Genomic DNA, 20,724 nt, shown 5'->3' on the forward strand with positions numbered 1-20,724 from the left:
TAGCAGTAGAGATATTAGCAGAGAAGGAAGAGAGGAGGGATTGATAAAGACCCAGGTCAGTAGGATCTTTCGATTTGCGCCACTTCCTCTCTGCACCCCTGAGTTTAGAACGATGTTCGCGGAGAACATCAGATAACCGGGGTGCAGAGGGTGTGGCGTGGGCTGGCCTGGAGGAAAGGGGGCAGAAGTTGTCCAAGCACGATGTTAAAGCGGATAAAAGAGTATCAGTTGCACTGTTAGTATCTAGTGTTGAGAGCTGATCAGGTGGAGGAAGTGTGGATGAGACCGAAGAGGATAGGCGAGAGGGTGAGAGTGAGCGTAGGTTTCGCCGAAAGGTGACCCGTGGAGGAGTGTGAGTTGTGTTCTGAGTCAGGTTGAGGTTGAGACTGAGAGTGAGGACGAAGTGATTTGAGGTGTGCAGTGGAGTGACCAGTGTATGGTCAGTGGAGCAGTAACGCGTGTACATAAGGTCCAATTGGTTACCTGATTTGTGAGTAGCCGCAGTAGATACTCGTTTGAGGTCGAATGAGGCAAGCAGAGTGTGGAAATCAGCAGCCTGAGGTTTTTCTAGTTGGATGTTGAAGTCTCCAAGAACTATGAGAGGAGTACCATCATCAGGGAAGGATGAGAGTAGCACATCAAGCTCCTCTAAGAAACTGCCAAGCTGACCTTCTACAAATGCCTCTTATTGAGACCATCTTCTGCAGAGAATTTACATTGTTTTTGTTGTTGTTGAATTTACAATTTATATACTTTTTTAACAGAATAAGATAAATTATTATATTTATTCTAAAATAAGAATGCTATTTTAGGGTTTTCACAACAAAATTTGAATAATGTAATATAATAATCAGTATATTTTGGAATTAATTCAATTTAATTTAATTCTAATAATAACAGCAACAATAAGAATAATAATTTTATTATTAAATATTTATTTATGTGTTGAATGCTCTTGTTCTTATATATAATTCAAATATAATGGAACTTCCTGGTCTTTTCATGCGTCTTTTCATACAGGACTACAGTGTAACTACAGTGTAATTTCCTGAAGCCAAAACTGACACTGTTTACCCATCAATCATCATGATGTCTGGCCCGTCCTTGCCTTTGTTTCGCTTTCAACCACTTTGTCTCCTGTCTTTCATAGACGTTCCAGTTTGGTAATCACCACCAAGATATACTGGGGTGGAAAGTAAGTGCTGTGCTTACAGTATGTGTGTGTGTGTGTCAGAAAGAGGTTAATGATGATTTATACCTTCCCCTGACTGTGAGAACAACAGGGGAATCTGGTTAATGATAGTCTCTTTCATACGAGTGCGAGTGAAGTTGCGTGTGGGGTATAGTAAGGGAAGTCCTGCAGACCCTCACTGGAGAACGATCTAGGTCGAATCCCCCCTCTGAGCTGTGCTCTTTCACTCAGGGCAAATTAAAGGCCAAAGCCAAGCACTGATGTGAGGTCACCATCAAACATTAATGGGTTTAAATTGGCACTGTGCTCACATTTTGATAGTAATTAGACTCACATACAGAATCAGTGGCCGTATTAAATCTGACCTTTGGTAAATTTACTTGAGGAAGATTTACCTGATTATTGTGTGCAACATTTCGCGTCAACACCTTGCATTCAATTATAAGAAAGGGGTAACCACAAAATCACAAAACCAGCTGTTTTAACAGGGGTGTGTAGACTTTTTACTGTATAACCACTGGGTGGACGTGATTTCACCAAATACATGTTCCTGGAACAACATCTTTGTTGATCCTGGAACAACATTCCAATCAACCAATCAGATTTGAGGGATAAGTTTACAGTTTGTCAAGTTTAGGCTTACCACCAGGGTTAGGTGTTTTTACATCAGTGTTAATCATATTATTTCCCTCTGATTTTAGGGATAACATATGGGTAGGGTTAGGTTAGGGGTAGGGATATGGTAAGGACAACATTTTCAGACAGGAATGTTGTTCCAGGATCAAAAGAATATGATGATCCAGAAACATGTCGTACATGACAAAATGACAGTGACCATATTCACTTGATGTACTTAAATATGCAACATCTTTGTATGTTTTTCAGAGCAGAAACAGAGAGAGGCTTGTCCAGAAAACACATAATAGAGGGTAAGTCGATGTTAGAAATTATTGCATCTTATATCCTGAGGTTAAATAGTTTTGGGCCTGAAATTTGGTCAAACAATGCCATGTTTCAAGCCCTTAAAGTTCTTCATTCCTTAAGGATTTGTACTGTACTAATTTAAAGCTGCAGTGCATCATTTGTATGCCAGTAGCAGCACCAAACGGAAAGACAGGGACATGTAGAACACAGTTTTTAACAGTACTTTTGTTTTTCTAATCTTCAGGTCTAAGGGCATCACTGGAGAGACTTCAGTTAGAGTATGTGGACGTAGTGTTTGCTAACAGACCCGACCCCAACACGCCAATGGAAGGTAGGTGTGCTTGATGAGATGCTGGGCTTGATGAGTTTTTGCGTCTTTGACTACCAGCAATGGAATGGCTCACTTAACTGCTTTGCACTGAAGCATGGGACTATATCAGACCAGTCGCACAGCTCTCAACTCACAAAATAGAGATCAAACACATTGAGACCAATGGTGGAGAATTTCTAAAAATGGTCTAATCATCCCATTCATTTTGAAATAAGCTACACCATCACACAGAATAATTGATTGACTATTAGAACACTGAGCAGTGAATGGAGCATGTTGTCTAAGTGTGCTGTCAACAGGGCCGGATCTAGGCAACAGGGCTGGATCTAGGGCTGAGCCCTCCCAAATGTCTGCCTTGCCCATGCCCATCCAATCAGAATTTAGGCACAGATAGTGTTAATCTTTTTTTTATGATTTGTGAATTTATTAAAAACAATATGAGGGGGGCTGTGTGTTGAGAAGTTTGACGAAGCACTGTAGAAAACCACAACCAATAATAATAATATTTAATTATTATTACTATAATGATTGTAAAAATAAAGAAAAAAACAACACCAGAAAAGTGCTGTATATATATTTTTTATTAGTTGAAAGTAACAGCGCGGCACGTTATAAACTCATAAGGCGACTTCAGTTTAATGTATCCTCATGAATATGTAACTTCATATTTACTGGCTGATTTTAAAGTGTCATTTAGCCACCCACTACTACAATGGGTCATGCCATTGAGATTACCTGAGCAGTTGAAATATGCTAGAAAACCTTGCTTTGAGAACGTACATAGATGGAACAAGAACATAATGTAAGTGTGTAGTATTTACTGTATAAGTGTATAATGTATAATTTAGTCAGGGCCGTAACTACCATAGGCATCCCCCCCCCCCCCCTTTTTTTTTTGTTTTTTTTTTTTAAAAGGCCACATTGTGGTCCTCCTCACATCCCCAACCCCAATATTTGATATTCTTAATGCTGCTCTGCTGCACTCCATTACGCACCGCTCTGTTTGTTGTTAGGATGACAAACAGTTTAAAAAGCTGATTGTTAGGCTGGTCTGCCTCAGTGGTCTAACAGTGCTCATCAATGTCAAAATGATGGCCAATCAGATCAAAGAAGCGTGGCTTACTGTTCACTAAAGACAAGTGCAAATTCCAATGCAACACTTTAGTTTTTACAATGAAAGAGTGTGTGGTAAGATGCAAGTAGCTAAAATTTAATATTTGATAATTTTTTTAATGTTTTACAATAGATATGGTCAGAGACTGACAGTAATATCCAGTAATGTGAACTACTCAATTTTTTTATGAAATTTTGCAAATTTTAATGGTAAAAATAAAATTAACAATAAGAGTGAATGTGTGCATATTTTTAAATAAAATATTATTTGCAAAGATTTTAAATGGATTACTTCTCAACTAGGCTACAATTAGACAGAACTTCTTTTACCGTTCTTATTTCTTTTTCTTCATTCCCTTACATCCCTTTTAATCCTTTAATTATTTAATTTCTTTAAATAAAAAGACCAGTAAACCCCCCCTTCCCCCTTTGGTCAGTGAAGCGAAAAAAATATACCTTTTTATGTCTAAAGATGCATTTTTTTTTTCGTTTAACTTATTGTTTACATTTTTGAGTGGCATGTCATGCCTGAGACGCTGCAAAAGTATGGATGCGAGCGCATCGGTCAAACTTATCTATCTAGCGCGTTTATATTGAAAGTAGCATAGTGGAATGGAAAAAGTATCTGTGTAAACCAGCCACATTAAAGATCTATCTATCTATCAATTTTTTTTACCACTAAAAAGCCCACCCAGGATATATGCCAGCCCACCCTTCCTTAGCTGCCAAGAACCGGGCCTGACTGTCAAGATGATTCAAGTTTGCATCACAGCAGTTGCATCCATTATGCAGTTAATGGTTGAGTGAAGTTATTTAATCAAGTAAGAGTGCATGGTCTTGCTTTTGAGAGTTTTACAAAAGCATTAAATGGACTAGTACATGTACATCTCAGATCTTTCATAATAGAAAGGGGTATAGAGCTAAACAACCAAAGCAGCATGACTTAAAAGATCTTAGGTTACTTAAATAGCATATTCACAGCACTATAGCATGGTGATTCTATCAGACTCTATAAATGACCAGTATGATTTTGTCACCCCAAACCCGATTGGCTGTTAATTCTGATAATACTGGTTCAAAACATGTTAAGCTCTGTCGACGACATTTTTGGGTAATAATTTTCATCAAAAAGAAGTGACACATATGATGATTAAAACAACTTAAACAATAGTTTTAAGAAGGAATTTATCTAAGTGCTCTTATAATAGTGCTGTCAAATCGATTAATCATGCTTAATCGCATCTAAAATAAAAGTTTGTGTTTATATAATATGTGTTATATATATTATGTGTGTATGTATATGTATATACACTCACCTAAAGGATTATTAGGAACACCATACTAATACTGTGTTTGACCCCCTTTCGTCTTCAGAACTGCCTTAATTCTACGTGGCATTGATTCAACAAGGTGCTGAAAGCATTCTTTAGAAATGTTGGCCCATATTGATAGGATAGCATCTTGCAGTTGATGGAGATTTGTGGGATGCACATCCAGGGCACGAAGCTCCCGTTCCACCACATCCCAAAGATGCTCTATTGGGTTGAGATCTGGTGACTGTGGGGGCCATTTTAGTACAGTGAACTCATTGTCATGTTCAAGAAACCAATTTGAAATGATTCGAGCTTTGTGACATGGTGCATTATCCTGCTGGAAGTAGCCATCAGAGGATGGGTACATGGTGGTCATAAAGGGATGGACATGGTCAGAAACAATGCTCAGGTAGGCCGTGGCATTTAAACAATGCCCAATTGGCACTAAGGGGCCTAAAGTGTGCCAAGAAAACATCCCCCACACCATTACACCACCACCACCAGCCTGCACAGTGGTAACAAGGCATGATGGATCCATGTTCTCATTCTGTTTACGCCAAATTCTGACTCTACCATCTGAATGTCTCAACAGAAATCGAGACTTGTCAGACCAGGCAACATTTTTCCAGTCTTCAACTGTCCAATTTTGGTGAGCTCGTGCAAATTGTAGCCTCTTTTTCCTATTTGTAGTGGAGATGAGTGGTACCCGGTGGGGTCTTCTGCTGTTGTAGCCCATCCGCCTCAAGGTTGTGCGTGTTGTGGCTTCACAAATGCTTTGCTGCATACCTCGGTTGTAACAAGTGGTTATTTCAGTCAAAGTTGCTCTTCTATCAGCTTGAATCAGTCGGCCCATTCTCCTCTGACCTCTAGCATCAACAAGGCATTTTCGCCCACAGGACTGCCACATACTGGATGTTTTTCCCTTTTCACACCATTCTTTGTAAACCCTAGAAATGGTTGTGCGTGAAAATCCCAGTAACTGAGCAGATTGTGAAATACTCAGACCGGCCCGTCTGGCACCAACAACCATGCCACGCTCAAAATTGCTTAAATCACCTTTCTTTCCCATTCTGACATTCAGTTTGGAGTTCAGGAGATTGTCTTGACCAGGACCACACCCCTAAATGCATTGAAGCAACTGCCATGTGATTGGTTGATTAGATAATTGCATTAATGAGAAATTGAACAGGTGTTCCTAATAATCCTTTAGGTGAGTGTATATGTATATGTATGTATATATATATATATACAAACAGACATATATGAAATATATATATATATATATACATACAGACATATATGAAATATATATAAATATAATAATATATATATACACATATATTATGTAAACACAAACTTATGTTAGATGTGATAAATCGCAATGAATCGATTTGACAGCACTAAGCAAAATCATGTGCTTTTAAACCCTCCAAAAATCGGCCTCATTCACTTCCATTGTAACTTCCTTACTGTAACCTCCTTTTTATTTTAAGGAGAATGGAGGACAAGTCAAAATGAAACTTTGTGCTAATCAACATCTTACAAATGCTGTTAATTGAGCTTAACTTAATACTGTGACGATGCCATGCTGTAGAGCTGTGAGGGGTATGCGGATAGAATGATCAGTGGCAGAGACTGAGCCTGATGCTTCTGAGGTCATGGTCATGTAGACATGAATGCTCGTGCTTGTGCACACACACACACACCTCGTGACTTCAAGCGTGGTCCCATAACGCTGGGATTTGTCAGAATCCCCCCTGGTCCAGTTCTGCTGCTTTTTTTCCTTCAGAGATTTCATTCCATTTGCTGCTTGGTAAACCTCTTTTCACAGTCTTTTGTTTGTTTGTTTATCACCAGGAGATCCATTTAACACTTCAAAATCAAGAACATTCATCATAGAAGGTACATGGTACCCTCAGTGAGAGTTTTGACCTCCTGTCTCCAAAAGCATTTTATGGCTTTGATTTGTGATAGTTTGCCCTCTTTTCCTGGTGTGAGAAACCTGACCGTGTCCATAAAATGCTGAAGATTTCCAGAATTTCCTATAAAAACCTGGTATGCCGTAGAATGATTGATTTCTTTGACTCTCCTGTCCATCTTGCAAGTGAAATTTGGAGAAGGTCATTGCATCTTACTGACCTGTGATTATTGTTTTTCCTTTTTTTAATTCAGACCTTTTTGTTGGATGTTTACCATGCATTTTCATTCCATTTTAAAATCTTCTCCATTATTATTTTTTCTTAGAAATTCATTTATGTAGGTGCTAAGCAGATATTTTTTGGGCTTCGCTTGTTTTTTAAATAAATAATAATAAATAAATACTGTCAGACATAAAAAAACCCCCCTGCTTCTGCTTATACTATGCTCTAGCCTAATGTTCAGATTTTCCTAAAACCAATTAAAAATATTTTTTGCAAGATGATTGCCTGCAGTGTCCTCAGCTTCCCTGCATGTGAATATTTGATTACTGCAAGTATAGCTGCTCTATATTTTGCATGTGTCTGTCTTTGTTTTCTGTCTTTTTTGATATTTTCTCTGTTTGTCTAATAATTGTTGATGGTGATAATATTCACAAATCTTGAAAAAGATAAAAGCTGCTCAGCAGAACCCAGTTTAAACTGGTAAATTGGAGATATGCTACCATGTGAATACGTTAGTCTAGTTTGTTAATACAGAATGGAAAATTGTTTGATTTACGAGAGGTTTGTGAATGCTGTCTTTTCCTGCCTGTAGTTTTTGCTTTTTACTTAATAAATAATAGTAATACATAGTTGGATGATTTACCATAGCATAAAATTACCTATTTGAATGTGTTATTTTATTTATTTAAATTTATGTTAATATGTGTGAATTTCCTGTGGTGTGGCCAAATCATTAACTTTGAAATACAGAAATGTGTCACAATAAACAATGTGAATAGAAGCACTTTGCATATATTGTCATCTAATGTGGGTCTATTTTCAAAAAATAACTGGTCATACATTTACACTGCTTTGAAAATTAAAAAATAAATACTTTTAAAAGAAAAAAGAAACTTCATAGACAAACAATAGGCAATTTTTTTGAATCCTTGAAAATGTTGCTAATCAATTTTTCAAGGTTTTAATTTTGTAGAATGGAGACTATTATACCTGCTACTTTTACGTAAATTAATGTTTGGGTGGAACTACTTCAGTGTTTAATGTAATGACCAGCGGTGTGACACCTCCATAGTACTTGGCAGCTTGATTTCATACAGTTTTTTGTATCCATGGTGTCTGGTTCCTTTCTCATAATAGGGTATGTTCATGCAGCAGTGTATAATAATATGACATGTAGTAGATTGTAGGCTGGACCATGGAAAATTGCTCCTCTGCTAAATGTCAATGAAATGCAGCATTGTGGAGTCGTACTCTTGATTTATTTTCCACCCACTAAGAAGCTCTTTGAGTAGAGTTACTATAACATGCATAACCTTCGGGCCTTTTTTAATGCCTTGTCACTTTGTATAAAGAAAATATGATAAATGGCCTTTGTTGCTCTTAGCTTTCTTCAGAATCTACTTCTGCTCCACTTCCATTACTTTACCGTTATATCCAACCTTGTTTTTTAATGGCTAGGTGTATTGCAGTCGTCTTACTCTCTCTCATCCCGACCGCATCTGATTTTGTTCCTCGGTCCCTCAAGGTCTGAGTGTTATCTGGACTCTGATTGTTAATATTTTGATTGGCAGAGACGGTTCGAGCAATGACCCATGTGATTAACCAGGGAATGGCCATGTATTGGGGTACTTCCCGCTGGAGCTCCATGGAGATTATGGTGGGTTTGAAAACAGTGAATTTTTTCTAGCATTAAAAATAAAGCACTTTCAGTTTTCATGAAAATACATATAAGTATTCATGTTGTTTCAGCATCTCATTTGCTGTCATTGAAGTGTTTTTTAGATAAGCATTATGTTGGCAAGCATTCATCGTGCTTTAATTGAAAAATTCATATAATTCGACCACTACATACTTACCTACAAACTTAACTTCGGCTCTCATAATAGCAAAAGACTGTTTTCTGATCCTTTTTTTTATATATATATTTTTTATTTTGCTATTTTATGTTTGGCTAATTGTGTAGGATTTACTTTGAAACAATTTAATTTAATTTTACATTATTGTTGTATGTTTTTTCAGGAGGCGTACTCAGTGGCAAGACAGTTTAACCTGATCCCGCCTGTCTGTGAGCAGGCTGAATATCACATGTTCCAGAGAGAGAAGGTGGAAGTACAGCTGCCTGAACTCTTCCATAAGATAGGTGAGTGTGTTTTTTCTAGAGAAAAGTCATTTCAACGCAGTTGCTGAAATGGTTGCTGGTTCATAGTACTATGTCACAATGGTGTTTGTGCAGGTGTGGGTGCCATGACGTGGTCTCCGCTGGCCTGTGGGATCATCTCAGGGAAGTATGACAGCGGTGTGCCTGTAAATTCCAGAGCCTCTCTCAAGGTATTCCTCAGCTAGGAGTTACAACCTCTCGGCACTCCTCTCAGTCTGTCCTGACTGTTGTTGTCGTGGTGGTCTTCATTGGTGACTGTGTGTGCTTTAAATGTGAAGACCTTGCTTGCGTTTTTGTTTTATTTCTATCACTTTATAGGATTGTGAAGTGCTCCAGTTCATCTGCCACACATGCATGTAGATGAATGTATAAACACTTCTGTGTTGTTCTCTTTTCTGTGCTGTGATATGGTGCCTTTCCTTATATATCTATACACATAGCCATTGAGTGTTTTTGATTGTCGAAACATTTGTGATGTTATTTACTGTACATTGCATTGTATGGATAAGAATACCTACAGATATGAGTAGACATAACACATCCTTAACAGATTCACATGATGTACACTTGAGAATTAGTAAATATACATAATTGCCATGATAATACATGTTTAACATGATTATAAATAAGTGTTGAAGTATTTGAAGCCGCAAAATTAATAAAACAAATAATAATCATAACAAAACAGTAAAATCCAAATCCAGTAACATTCACAAATACAAAAGTAACATGCATATTTTCGGTTCATAACTGTGCATTAAATTCAATATTTTACAGTTTTGTTCTTGTGGATAAGTTTGAAACGTCAAGGATTCTCCCTAAAATTATAATTCTGCTATTATTTATACTCACCCTCATGTCATTCCAAAACCATAGAGCTTGAAGCTTGGAGCTTTTTTTAGAGGCCGTGTTCACTATTTTATGGAAAAAATCTACACTACCTTTCAAAAGTTTGGAATTAGTAAGAGCAAGAATGCATTAAATTGATCAAAAGTACAGTAAAGGCATTTATAATGGTACAAAAATATTTCAAAATGTTCTTTTCAACTTTCTATTCTTTAAAGAATAAGCAGCACAACTGTTTTTAACATTGATAATAATAAGACATGTTTCTTGAGCAGCAAATCAGCATATTATAATGATTTCTGAAGGATCATGTGACACTGAAGACTGGAGTAATGATGCTGAAAATTCAGCGTTGACATTAAAAGAATAAATTACATTTTAAAATATATTCAAACAGAAAAGTTATTTTAAATTGTACAAATAGTTTACAATATTGTAATATTACTATATTTTTGATCAAATAAATGCAGCCTTGGTGAGCATAAGAGACTTATGTGAGAAATCTTACTGACCCCAAACCTTTGAACGGTATTATATATGTTTTTTTTTTTTTTAGACGAGAATGAATAAATAATGAACCATCAATGGCACTCTAGTGTAATACATACAGTAGGTGCAAGAACACTGTACTTAAATATGGTAAGACTTGCTGCCTGTCAAAAGCACATTAAAAAAGTAGCATAAATTATGTAATTACACAGCTTTTAATACTAATTAATAATTTATGTTTACAATACCATAGCCTTGTCCTATTTCTTGTGTCAGAATTGAGCAATTTGAGGAAGAGTTTGAGAAGTATAATGTTCACCAGCAGGTGATAGTAAAATACCCTCCCACCCCACCATCCCATCAGCACCCTCTCATAAAAACATGTTCCTGTGGCTATGTATGCAGATATTATCCATTCCATCATCACTTCACAAACAAAATGAATATCCACTGGCTATTCCTGTGGCTCTGTGGCCGGTGACGTGCGGCTCTCTGAGCAGGTGTGCTGTCTGTTTGAAACAGGGCTACCAGTGGTTGAAGGACAAGATCCTGAGTGAGGAAGGCCGCCGTCAGCAGGCGAAGCTGAAAGAGTTGCAGGCCATTGCGGAGCGGCTGGGCTGCACGCTGCCCCAGCTGGCCATCGGTAATACTGCCCAGGCCTTGCTGCTCTCTCTCTTTCTGTCTGTCTGTCTGTCTGCCTGCCTGGAGCTCAGGACAGGCTGTCTGTTCCCGTCTGCTGCTTCTGTCCTGTGTCTTGGGTAATGTGTTGGACAGTCTTGTCTGTTAAATGTGTGTTAACTCAGATCCGCGAAAACGACTAAAAACACTGTATTCTGCTGCCATGCCAGTAGGTGGCGATGCCACTTTGTAAAGAAACACTACATGCCTATAGACTCAACACACGTGCATGACGTCACTTCCTTCACAAATTCGCATTTTTGTAGTTTACACGGAAATGATAACCGTATCGTTTTCGAAAACGTGCACTTTGAAACCCAATTTCAAAAGCTTGCGTTTTCAGGCCGCCAAAACGCTGTTGCCGCGTAAATGGACGGCCAATGCGTATAAATAGATTTCTGTTTTTAGTTAAAAACGGTGTTATGTGTACGGCCCCTTACATAATTAAGATTCCTGTTCCTGAACATTACTATGAATCAATCAGATGCTTTACCATTGTCCATTCACTGACCTAAAGCGAGGGGACATGATTGGCTGATCAGCATGGCCCTGTTAGTTACTGCTGGTAACTGAATTATTATTACGGAAAAAAATCATCTTTTTCCATTTACATGATCTGGATTTGCTGAACTTTATTGTTCTGTGGCTACAGGTCTTAAAATATACTCAAAGTTTTGTTTAAAGCACTACATCTTTTTCAATGTGTTAATGTGGGTTACCTGTTGGTTGTTTGTATTACATGTTGTTCAGGCTCTTCATGTCTAATTGGTCTGTTCCTGGCCAGAATAATCTATATTATGCACCACACTACAATTCAAAAGTGTGGCTAGGTGAGGTTAACTTAACGCTAAACCATCCCAAAAGCACAGAGGTCAGTGTTTGTTTGATAGGAACAACAAATGATGTCCAACTGTTGCTGTGTAAAGCACATTAAGCATATAAAACAATCAGCTGATGACTACTACGGTTAATAGATTAGGCTTTGCCTGTGTAGCTTCAGGTCTTGTTGCTTGTATTTTTTACACTAATAATTTATACTGTACATAATTATTTAATAGAGAGGTAAAGGTCAGAGGAACAGCTGGTGTTCAGTAGGTTAGTGCTGACTGGGAACTGCAGACCAGATATGCATTGCTTGGCACTTGATGTGATCTGTCTTGTATTCATTGTACGTCTGTTCTTGTGGTGTCATGTGCGATGTTGCTTTCTGCAATCTGTGAATGTTTTGTTAAAACTTTCAAGTTAATATTAAGCTTATTTTACTTCTATAATGTTACTGTGTGAAACAAGACATTCAACATTTAAAAAATTGGGAAGAAATACAAATATAACACGAGGAACATGCATTAAATAAGTGAGTTTAATAGTTAGTTAGAGCCTAAAATAAGCTTCCCTCCTGTGTGTCGCTTGTTTAAAATAGAACAAAAATCAAGTTTATTTTTATAGCTTAAAACACACCTGCTTCAGTGGTAACCGGTTAGTTCAAGCTTAATGCCCACACGTTAGCACTGTCAAGTACACCTACTTCTGGCTTTCTTCTGTTCAGTGTTCTGACATTATTGATTACATAAAAAGCACACAGGCCTGAATTGCTTTCAACTCTCTTTAGCGAATCCAGTATCTAGATTTAGCTCTGTTACCTGAGGCCAGATTTCTTGTTGAGCTTTCGAATGGCTTTCACATGTACAGATTCGCAGGTCTAGAATCTTGCTGTCAAGTGTTTTGAGTGTCTGTGCTTTGGTCTGTCTCTAGCGTGGTGTCTGAGGAATGAGGGTGTGAGCTGTGTTCTGCTGGGCGCCTCCAGCACTGATCAGCTGATGGAGAACATAGGAGCCATTCAGGTGAGACACTGACAGCAGACAGCAGGATACACACATGAACAGAGCTTTTTATTCTGAGATGAAAGATGCTGCGGTTTTTGCAAACAACAAATGGCACAAGAACGATATGACGCAATAAGCTGTGAAAATGAGCGTTACATAATTTTGAAACACTCTACAGCTTTGAATTTTTTTATGAGATTTCACTGTTCACACTAGACATTCTGAAATATTACACTATATAACTGAAAGATAAATGCAAAATCTAATTTATTATATAATTACAAATAAAAATTCTAAAAAGTAATTCTCATTACAGGGCATTTAAGAGCTATTTTACCTCAGAGAATATATAAGCAAATTGTAAACGTATAAATATACCATAAATTCAAAAACTGCTGAACACTTCCACCCAGGGACTTAAAATACTTTCCAATCAACAAATGCAAGCAAAAATGTGTTGGCGAGTACATGAAATGGTGTCAATCGCCAGTTGGCCGGTAACGTTTTTATGAATTCTAGCGATGCAAATTTGTGAGAACACAAACGTGAACGACGCTCGAGAGTGCCTTTGCACTATCACGAATGTTTAGGCCTTTACCAATTTAAATATTCAAGCTCAAGAAGATGTGAAAGGGAACTCGATTCGTTACTCGCGCTCTGTGTGGAAAGTTTTCTGTGCACAAACATCTGAAGCATGTACCCAGAAATCTGTGTCTCAGACAGAGCGTGAATACTGAATTGAGGTTTCACGTCGTCTTGCGGTTGAACAGACATATTCGAACAAAATTATCAAAATGCTCATCTTGGCAAGTAACCTTGTAAACACAGTCAGTTATGTCTTAACTGAATGTAAACAATTGAGAAAGAAAACGCGTGTAACAGTATATTGGATCCATGCATTAGCTCTTAAAGTGACAGCAGCCTAAATATTCCTGCTGCTTACTGTTTTTAGTGTTAATCAAACAGCAAAAATCAAAGGACAATCAATTGTTGCTCTTGACTGAATAATGTTTGTAACTTTAATAAGAATTAATCTGTTTCATGGCTGGAAAAAAAAAAAATTGTTTATAGCAGATACATTTTCTTAAGTCTCTGGCTATGGGCAGGTGTGGCAAAAAGTTAGTTTTGAAGCATGCCTCTACCATTATTAGCCTCGAAAAAGCTTGTCACACAAATTGACCATCTTTTTTTGGCAACATTCCTCAATAGTCATACTATATAGCAGGGCTGCTCGATTTGGGGTAAAAAAAAAAAAAAAAGGAATTAAATGGAATAAAAAATGTGCTTGTTTGTAGGGCTGCACAATTTGGCTAAAACCTTTTTGATTATAAGTTAATAAGACTATAAAATAATAATTATTATTTTTGTTTTAATGTGATTGCTAAATAAAATATGAAACAAAATTTTACTATTGTAATATTTTACTGTAAAATAAAAATCACGTATTTAAAAAAAATGTAATAAAAGTGCCGATTGATCATACTTACTAAATGGTGTAAGTTGTCACTACGGAACCTGTCATTAAACGGCCTATTATAGGCTTTGTAGCCAAGATTAAAACAATTATGAAACCGCAAAAAATATAAAAGGTAACAAACATATTGGGCCATTGTTTTAGCCTTTGAGTTTTGTTATTAATACATTTGTAACATTGGAAAAACACAAACTTTAATCCAATATTCTTTCAGGTTCTTCCTAAATTATCATCATCAATTATACATGAAGTGGACAGTATCTTAGGCAACAAGCCCTACAGTAAAAAGGACTACCGGTCCTAAAAGGAAGGTCAGTGACACTATGTCGACCTGCTTCTTTCTCTGAGCTTTGACTGAATTAAACATTGGCACATGGGACCAGCACCGTCACAGGTCCTGCAAGGAGACACCAACTCGCACTCTACATGGAGTCTGCCGACATTAGCCTGAGAGAGGCCAAGATCCGCACGGGCAGAAGGGAAGCATGCTCACTTACTCAATAAGCAGAACGCCGCTCCAACCACCAAGAAACCACTGAGATCAAGCACACTGGCTCGCTTCCTCCTCCCCTTTGTCCCCTTGTAGTAAACACTAAAAAGTGCAGTATTAGGGATCCAGAGTTTGTACTTATTCTAGAAATGCATGAGATTCACTGGCCAGTGCTTTTTCCCTACATTTTGGAAAACAAATAAATTTGCATAACCTAACAGGAAGTAATGAAACTGATGAAGCACTAGCAATTACATGACTGAACAAACTAAATAAGGCATTTGAAGTTACTCATCTCTAGTTTTTTAAGGAAACATCACTGAATTGATAGCCAATATGTGATTGTTTACAAGACCTCATTTATACTACAAGCTTTATCATTTCTGGCTGCTTTTTAATTCTAGAAAGGGATGGTCATTGTAGAGTTATATATAATACTGTAGGTAAACAAACATTAGCTTTGGGTTGTGAGACTGTCAGAAATATTAATCAAAAACAGGCCTCAACAAATGTGCAATATCTGAAAGTGTTCGTAAACCCATCGTTTTTTCTAGAAAACAAATGTCCTAATACAGTGTAGACAGTAGTTGAGTGGTGGACGGTGTGCTCATGTCAGCTTCGTCTAGCTAAAACCAAAGAAATGTCCGTTTCCTCCAAACTCCTGCGTTTGATCATGTGACTGTTGTTTTAAAATGGTATTATTTGGTACTCATCGTGTCATCTGTACTCAGTGTTTGATGCATTGCCTTAATGATGTGTATTTGAATGTGGAAATCTCTATTCCTATTTATTTATTTTATTTTAATGGACGCTCAATTATCAGAACCATTTTGAGCGCACTGGATGATTTTATTCTGTCAGTCAGTATTCACACAAGACTGTCTAAAGAATTTTGAAGGAATTAAGGTGTTTTTGTTGTCATTTAACAGTTTTATGAACATTTTACCTTTTCATTTTTAATGTTGTTTGTTTGTCCTTGTGTATGTGTAGAATGGGTCTTACTACGTTTGTTTTTGGCTAATGGCGCCCTCTACTGGCCAGGAACACATCACTCCACATTATGAGTAAAATTACATTATTCCATTGAAAAAAAAATCAGTAGCTTACAATAAAGTGTCATTTATTTCGCATATGTTCTCCATGAAACATTATTTTATGAAACATTTTCAATTACTCAGACATTTTCAAATTGATTAGCCAACTAGGACAGTGCTAATTTGCTGTCTGAGAATACTAGATTATATGCCTTATTCAGTACTAATGCTAAATATTCAGTGTTGCAACCATTTATTTAGCATGTTTCATCTGTACCAACAGAATTAGGCTATCTAGTGTATGCATTATGGCATTTTAAAACCATTAGTGGTAAACGGCGAGCATTACTGAGGGTGACAGAGGCGTTATAGAATAGCCTAACTTATGTTATTGTAATTATTAACTTATAATAATATAAATGAATTTATATCATATCAAGGCAGTTCAAATTATTCTGACTCATTCCAATATGAATGGACATTTTACTAAATTTAGCCTATGTATCGTCATCTTCAAAGAGTCTCAATATTGGCTGCATGTACATTAATGAATTTTAATAATGGCCTATATTTTAGTGTAGAACAATGATTATGCTTGGCTGAGTATGAAAGTGTTGACCTGTAGTTGGAATGTAATGCAACTTATAAGGGTTTTGATTGTTGATTGAGCCACATTAGTCGTAGGTGCGGAAATGCTGAGTTGAACATGCTTTACTATTACTATCCGAGAGGCTTTTTGAAGTAGCACTTTAACCAAAGAAGATCAGGCTTTGATAGAAGTGGGAGCATTGCTTCAGTTGCCATTAGCTGAGGCTCATTGTAAATGTCCTTATATTTGTATTTGTATGTTGAGTGAGGCTGCATCTATCATGAAATGTTAGAGGTACTTATCGGTTCACAGTATGTTTTGATATGTTTGCACTCGCTCAGGAAGTCATAACTGTTGTTGTCAGTAATTAGATGGTAAAAATCGCACCACATGTACCAGTTTCGTCATGTGGAGGATAAACGTCCCTGAATGAGAAATTGTCGCTGTACACAAATATAACAGCCTAATATTTCTTTTTTTTTCATGGTTGTTGTAGAAAGAGCCCCAGGTGAATACTTTGCTGTAAAATTATTTGAAAAAATATTGTCAATAGGAGTAACTATGTACAGAAACTGTAACTGTATGTACAGGAAATCTGAAATGTTTTAAAGCTTATTTGATATGAATAGGCGGTTTTTGGTATAACCTTGTATTCTGATAATTATTAACTGTAATATGACCATTACTGATAAAGAAATGCATTAAGTTATGGTGATCTCTGTAGATACATAATGGAATGGTTTGATAACATGTATATAATCTAATTCTATATGCTATACTGATTTTAATGACCATAATCACATTTGCCTTCATTTATTTTTTCATTGGCAATTATTGCTTGACATTGTGCTTGAAGAAAAACATGTACAGCTTCAAACGATGAAAATAAATAATTCTGAAAAGTTTTGTCTAAATGTGTGTTTTTTATGATATAACTTTTTTCTTGTTTTTTTTTTTTTTTATGGGAAACAAATAGCAATTTGTTCTGAAAAACAGTAAAAAGTGTAAAGAACAGTACCAGTTCAATGCATGCCTTTTACAAGTCTAAAGAACTATAGTTCAGTGATGTGCAAATTGCAAAATAATGCCAAAATTCTTATGATTTTTAGTTTTTTGTCAATTAAACACTTAGTCCACCAAGCACAACATAACAAAATATGTTTAATCCCGAATAAAAAAAAAAAGTGTAAGCTTCCAGAAACTCAACCATTACAAAACAAAGAAAAAGCATTGAACATGGCCGAAAACAGAAGAATTTAAGTGCTATCTTTGGCCCTGACTTAGCTGCAGAAATATTGAAATATACATTTTCTTTGAGTTCATATAGTCTGAAGTAAAAATTGAATTCACACATCACAAATGCACATGGTGTAGTTAGATATTATACTATACAAAAATAAATCTTGCAAAAAACCTACAAGGATGAAACAGGAATCATATAAGGATAAGGTTTACAGTACAGTTTTCTTTCAAATAAAATTGTACAGAAGCATTTGCATAAAAAAACAAACTTACATTCATAAAGTATATGTACACAGGTAAAAAAAAAATGACTCCAGATTCATATTTGTATATGATTTGAAGTCAACACCCAAATATTATACACCATAGTAATATATTTAACTCAATTTTGTGCAAAATTCTACCTAAATTCTTAAAGTTATTACTTGAAAATGTTTATTATGAATGATGTTAGATACCATTAACATGCGCTTTACTCAAAGTATCTTAAAACAATTGCAAAAATTTTCACTCAAGACAAAATCTGGAGATAAATGGATATCAAACCATGTAATGAGGGTAAATAAGTGGTTCCTTAAAGGCCTTTGTTTGGGATCACAGTGGTGTTAGAGTGACACTGGGATTCAGTTTCTGGTGAACCGTTTCTGGCCTTGATTTGTTGCTTTTCTTGATTACAGTTAAACTAACTAAAGTCTTCTAGAAGCTCGATCTCCCTGAGCAGAACTGATGCTGAAAAAACTCTTCAAAAAATGTTTCAAAGTTGAATTTGTCCTCATCTAGATGGAGCTTCAATATAACAAGTCATGTTGGACTTGATGTCCACTTTTCCATGAGAAAGTTGATCATTTATTAACTAACTATTGGAAGTCTCTACTGGCACAAGAGTTTGTCCTTGTCAGAGTCATCTGATCGTTTGGTGGACTTTTGCGTTCAAAGATCTTCAAAAAAAATAAAAATGCTACAAGGCTAAAATTCAAGGCAGGTCAGTTTACAGTCATTGACACTGTCCGTGAGAAAAAAAACGTGAGACTGCTATACTCACGAGTCCTTCCTTTTGTTGCTGCTAGTACTCTGACTGGATGTGAGCCCTGTTATTAACACATATGATACTGGCAAGTTATTCTCCGGAATCACTGTTAAATGCGAAGGTTATTGTGAATGACCAATAGTGAAATTACCCTCTTGACAGCTCGGTCCGACCCATCTGTTCATACAGGTGCAGCGCCCATTGCGTGGATTGCACTGGCCTCCGTTGTGACATTCACATCTCTCTGAGCATTCAGGCCCAAATCGATTCACCCCACAATCTGATGTGAATTCAAAAAAAAATATTTGACTGAATGACTGACAAAAAAGTACAATTCCAAGAAATTTGGTGGAAGGCTCACCTATATCACAGCGAGATCCCATTTTCCCAGGTGGACACAGACACCTGCCACTGACAGGGTCACATGGTGTGTCTCCGTCACAGTCACATTTGTGGACACAATTACGCCCAAATTTTCCAGACTCACACTCTGAAACATACACATACAGTATGAAATAATGGTAATCCTTTACAATAAGGTTTCATTTGTTAACATTAGGTAACTACATTAGGGTAAGTTTACGAGACAACGATGTGCTAAAAATGGAAAAAAATTCCTTAACGTTGTTGTATGTACGTGAAAAACACGGTCAAAACAATCCCCGTTCACACAGATCCAAGAAAACGACTAAAAACGCTGTATTATGCATGACGGGCCAGTAGGTGGCGATGTCACTTTCACTACATGCCTATAGACTGAACACGTAATACACATGCGAATGACGTCACGGATTCTTTTCACGAATTCGCGTTTTTGTAGTTTACACGGAGGCGATAACGTGTTTTAAACCACTTTTAAACCTGTTTTCAACACTGTAAAAAATGATATGATGAATAAGTAATGACAACATGTGTTTTACATTGCTTTAGCTCATCAAAATTTTCAACTTTTTTTAAGGTCAGTTTTATGTAATTTAAGTTGAAATGACTTAAACATCCAAGTTGATTGTACTTAAAAATTCAAGGCAGCAACTTTTCTTTTACAGTGAAAAGTGAACATTTTTAGGCCCCCAAAACAACATTGTCGTGTAAATTAATGGCCAAAATGCATAAAAGGTTTTCTGTTTTTAGTTGAAAACGGTGTCGTGTAAACGGCCCCTTAGTCAACATGAACTAACAATGAAAATACTAATACAGAATTTATTAATACTTAATGTTAATACTAATACAATTTTAAGATCAATCTGTTAACATTAGTTAACGGTCCTGGTATACTCTACATAAATGTAGACAAAATGTTCCCACAAAGTTGGCAATATCCGAAATCCTTGTCCTTGTCCTTGTGAGGACATTTTGATGATGTTGTTTTTTTGTTTTTGTTTTTGAAAATGTAAAAATGCAGAAAGTTATGTCAATGGAAAGTCCCCATAAAACATGGAAACCCAACATGTTTGTGTTGGCATGTGTATATATATATATATATATATATATATATATATATATACACACACACACACACATATTACAAGTTTCAGTATTCAAATAAATTCGTTTTTTTAACATTCTCTTCCTCAAAGAATCACGGAAAAAATACCTTCTCACAGTTTCCTCAAAAATATAAATAAATGCAGTAAATCAGCATATTAGAAAGATTTCTGAAGTATCATGTGACTGGAGTAAAAATGCTAAAAATTCAGCTTTGCCATCACAGGAATAAATTCAATTTTAAAATATATTTAAATAGAAAATGGCTATTTAAAATTTTAATAATATTTCACAATATAAATGTTATTACTGTATTTTGTCAAAAAAAAAAAAAAAAAGAGAATAAGAGACTAAGAGTAAGAGAAATGTGTCTAA

The 20,724-nt window shown here is 36.3% G+C and overlaps 2 protein-coding genes across 9 annotated transcripts in view; one reads left to right on the forward strand and one right to left on the reverse strand.

Annotated features, from left to right (window-relative positions):
- kcnab2b (potassium voltage-gated channel subfamily A regulatory beta subunit 2b) overlaps positions 1 to 17,488 on the forward strand; it is a 70,159-nt gene extending 52,671 nt beyond the window's left edge. For all 7 annotated transcript variants that reach the window (XM_079849602.1, XM_079849604.1, XM_079849605.1 and 4 more), the window contains 9 exons: positions 1,151 to 1,195; positions 2,078 to 2,121; positions 2,361 to 2,447; positions 8,586 to 8,671; positions 9,034 to 9,154; positions 9,248 to 9,342; positions 11,030 to 11,150; positions 12,938 to 13,026; positions 14,697 to 17,488. In XM_079849602.1, coding sequence (XP_079705728.1) covers positions 1,151 to 1,195; positions 2,078 to 2,121; positions 2,361 to 2,447; positions 8,586 to 8,671; positions 9,034 to 9,154; positions 9,248 to 9,342; positions 11,030 to 11,150; positions 12,938 to 13,026; positions 14,697 to 14,786 — 778 coding nt within the window. In that variant the 3' untranslated portion in view covers positions 14,787 to 17,488. The remainder of the gene's footprint in view (positions 1 to 1,150; positions 1,196 to 2,077; positions 2,122 to 2,360; positions 2,448 to 8,585; positions 8,672 to 9,033; positions 9,155 to 9,247; positions 9,343 to 11,029; positions 11,151 to 12,937; positions 13,027 to 14,696) is intronic.
- megf6a (multiple EGF-like-domains 6a) overlaps positions 17,007 to 20,724 on the reverse strand; it is a 71,479-nt gene continuing 67,761 nt past the window's right edge. For both annotated transcript variants that reach the window (XM_079849595.1, XM_079849596.1), the window contains 3 exons: positions 19,226 to 19,354; positions 19,016 to 19,144; positions 17,007 to 18,925 (listed from right to left, as the gene is read on the reverse strand). In XM_079849595.1, coding sequence (XP_079705721.1) covers positions 18,876 to 18,925; positions 19,016 to 19,144; positions 19,226 to 19,354 — 308 coding nt within the window. In that variant the 3' untranslated portion in view covers positions 17,007 to 18,875. The remainder of the gene's footprint in view (positions 18,926 to 19,015; positions 19,145 to 19,225; positions 19,355 to 20,724) is intronic.

Source organism: Squalius cephalus, assembly GCF_949319135.1.
Source record: "Squalius cephalus genome assembly, chromosome: 18".
Classification (NCBI taxonomy): domain Eukaryota; kingdom Metazoa; phylum Chordata; class Actinopteri; order Cypriniformes; family Leuciscidae; genus Squalius; species Squalius cephalus.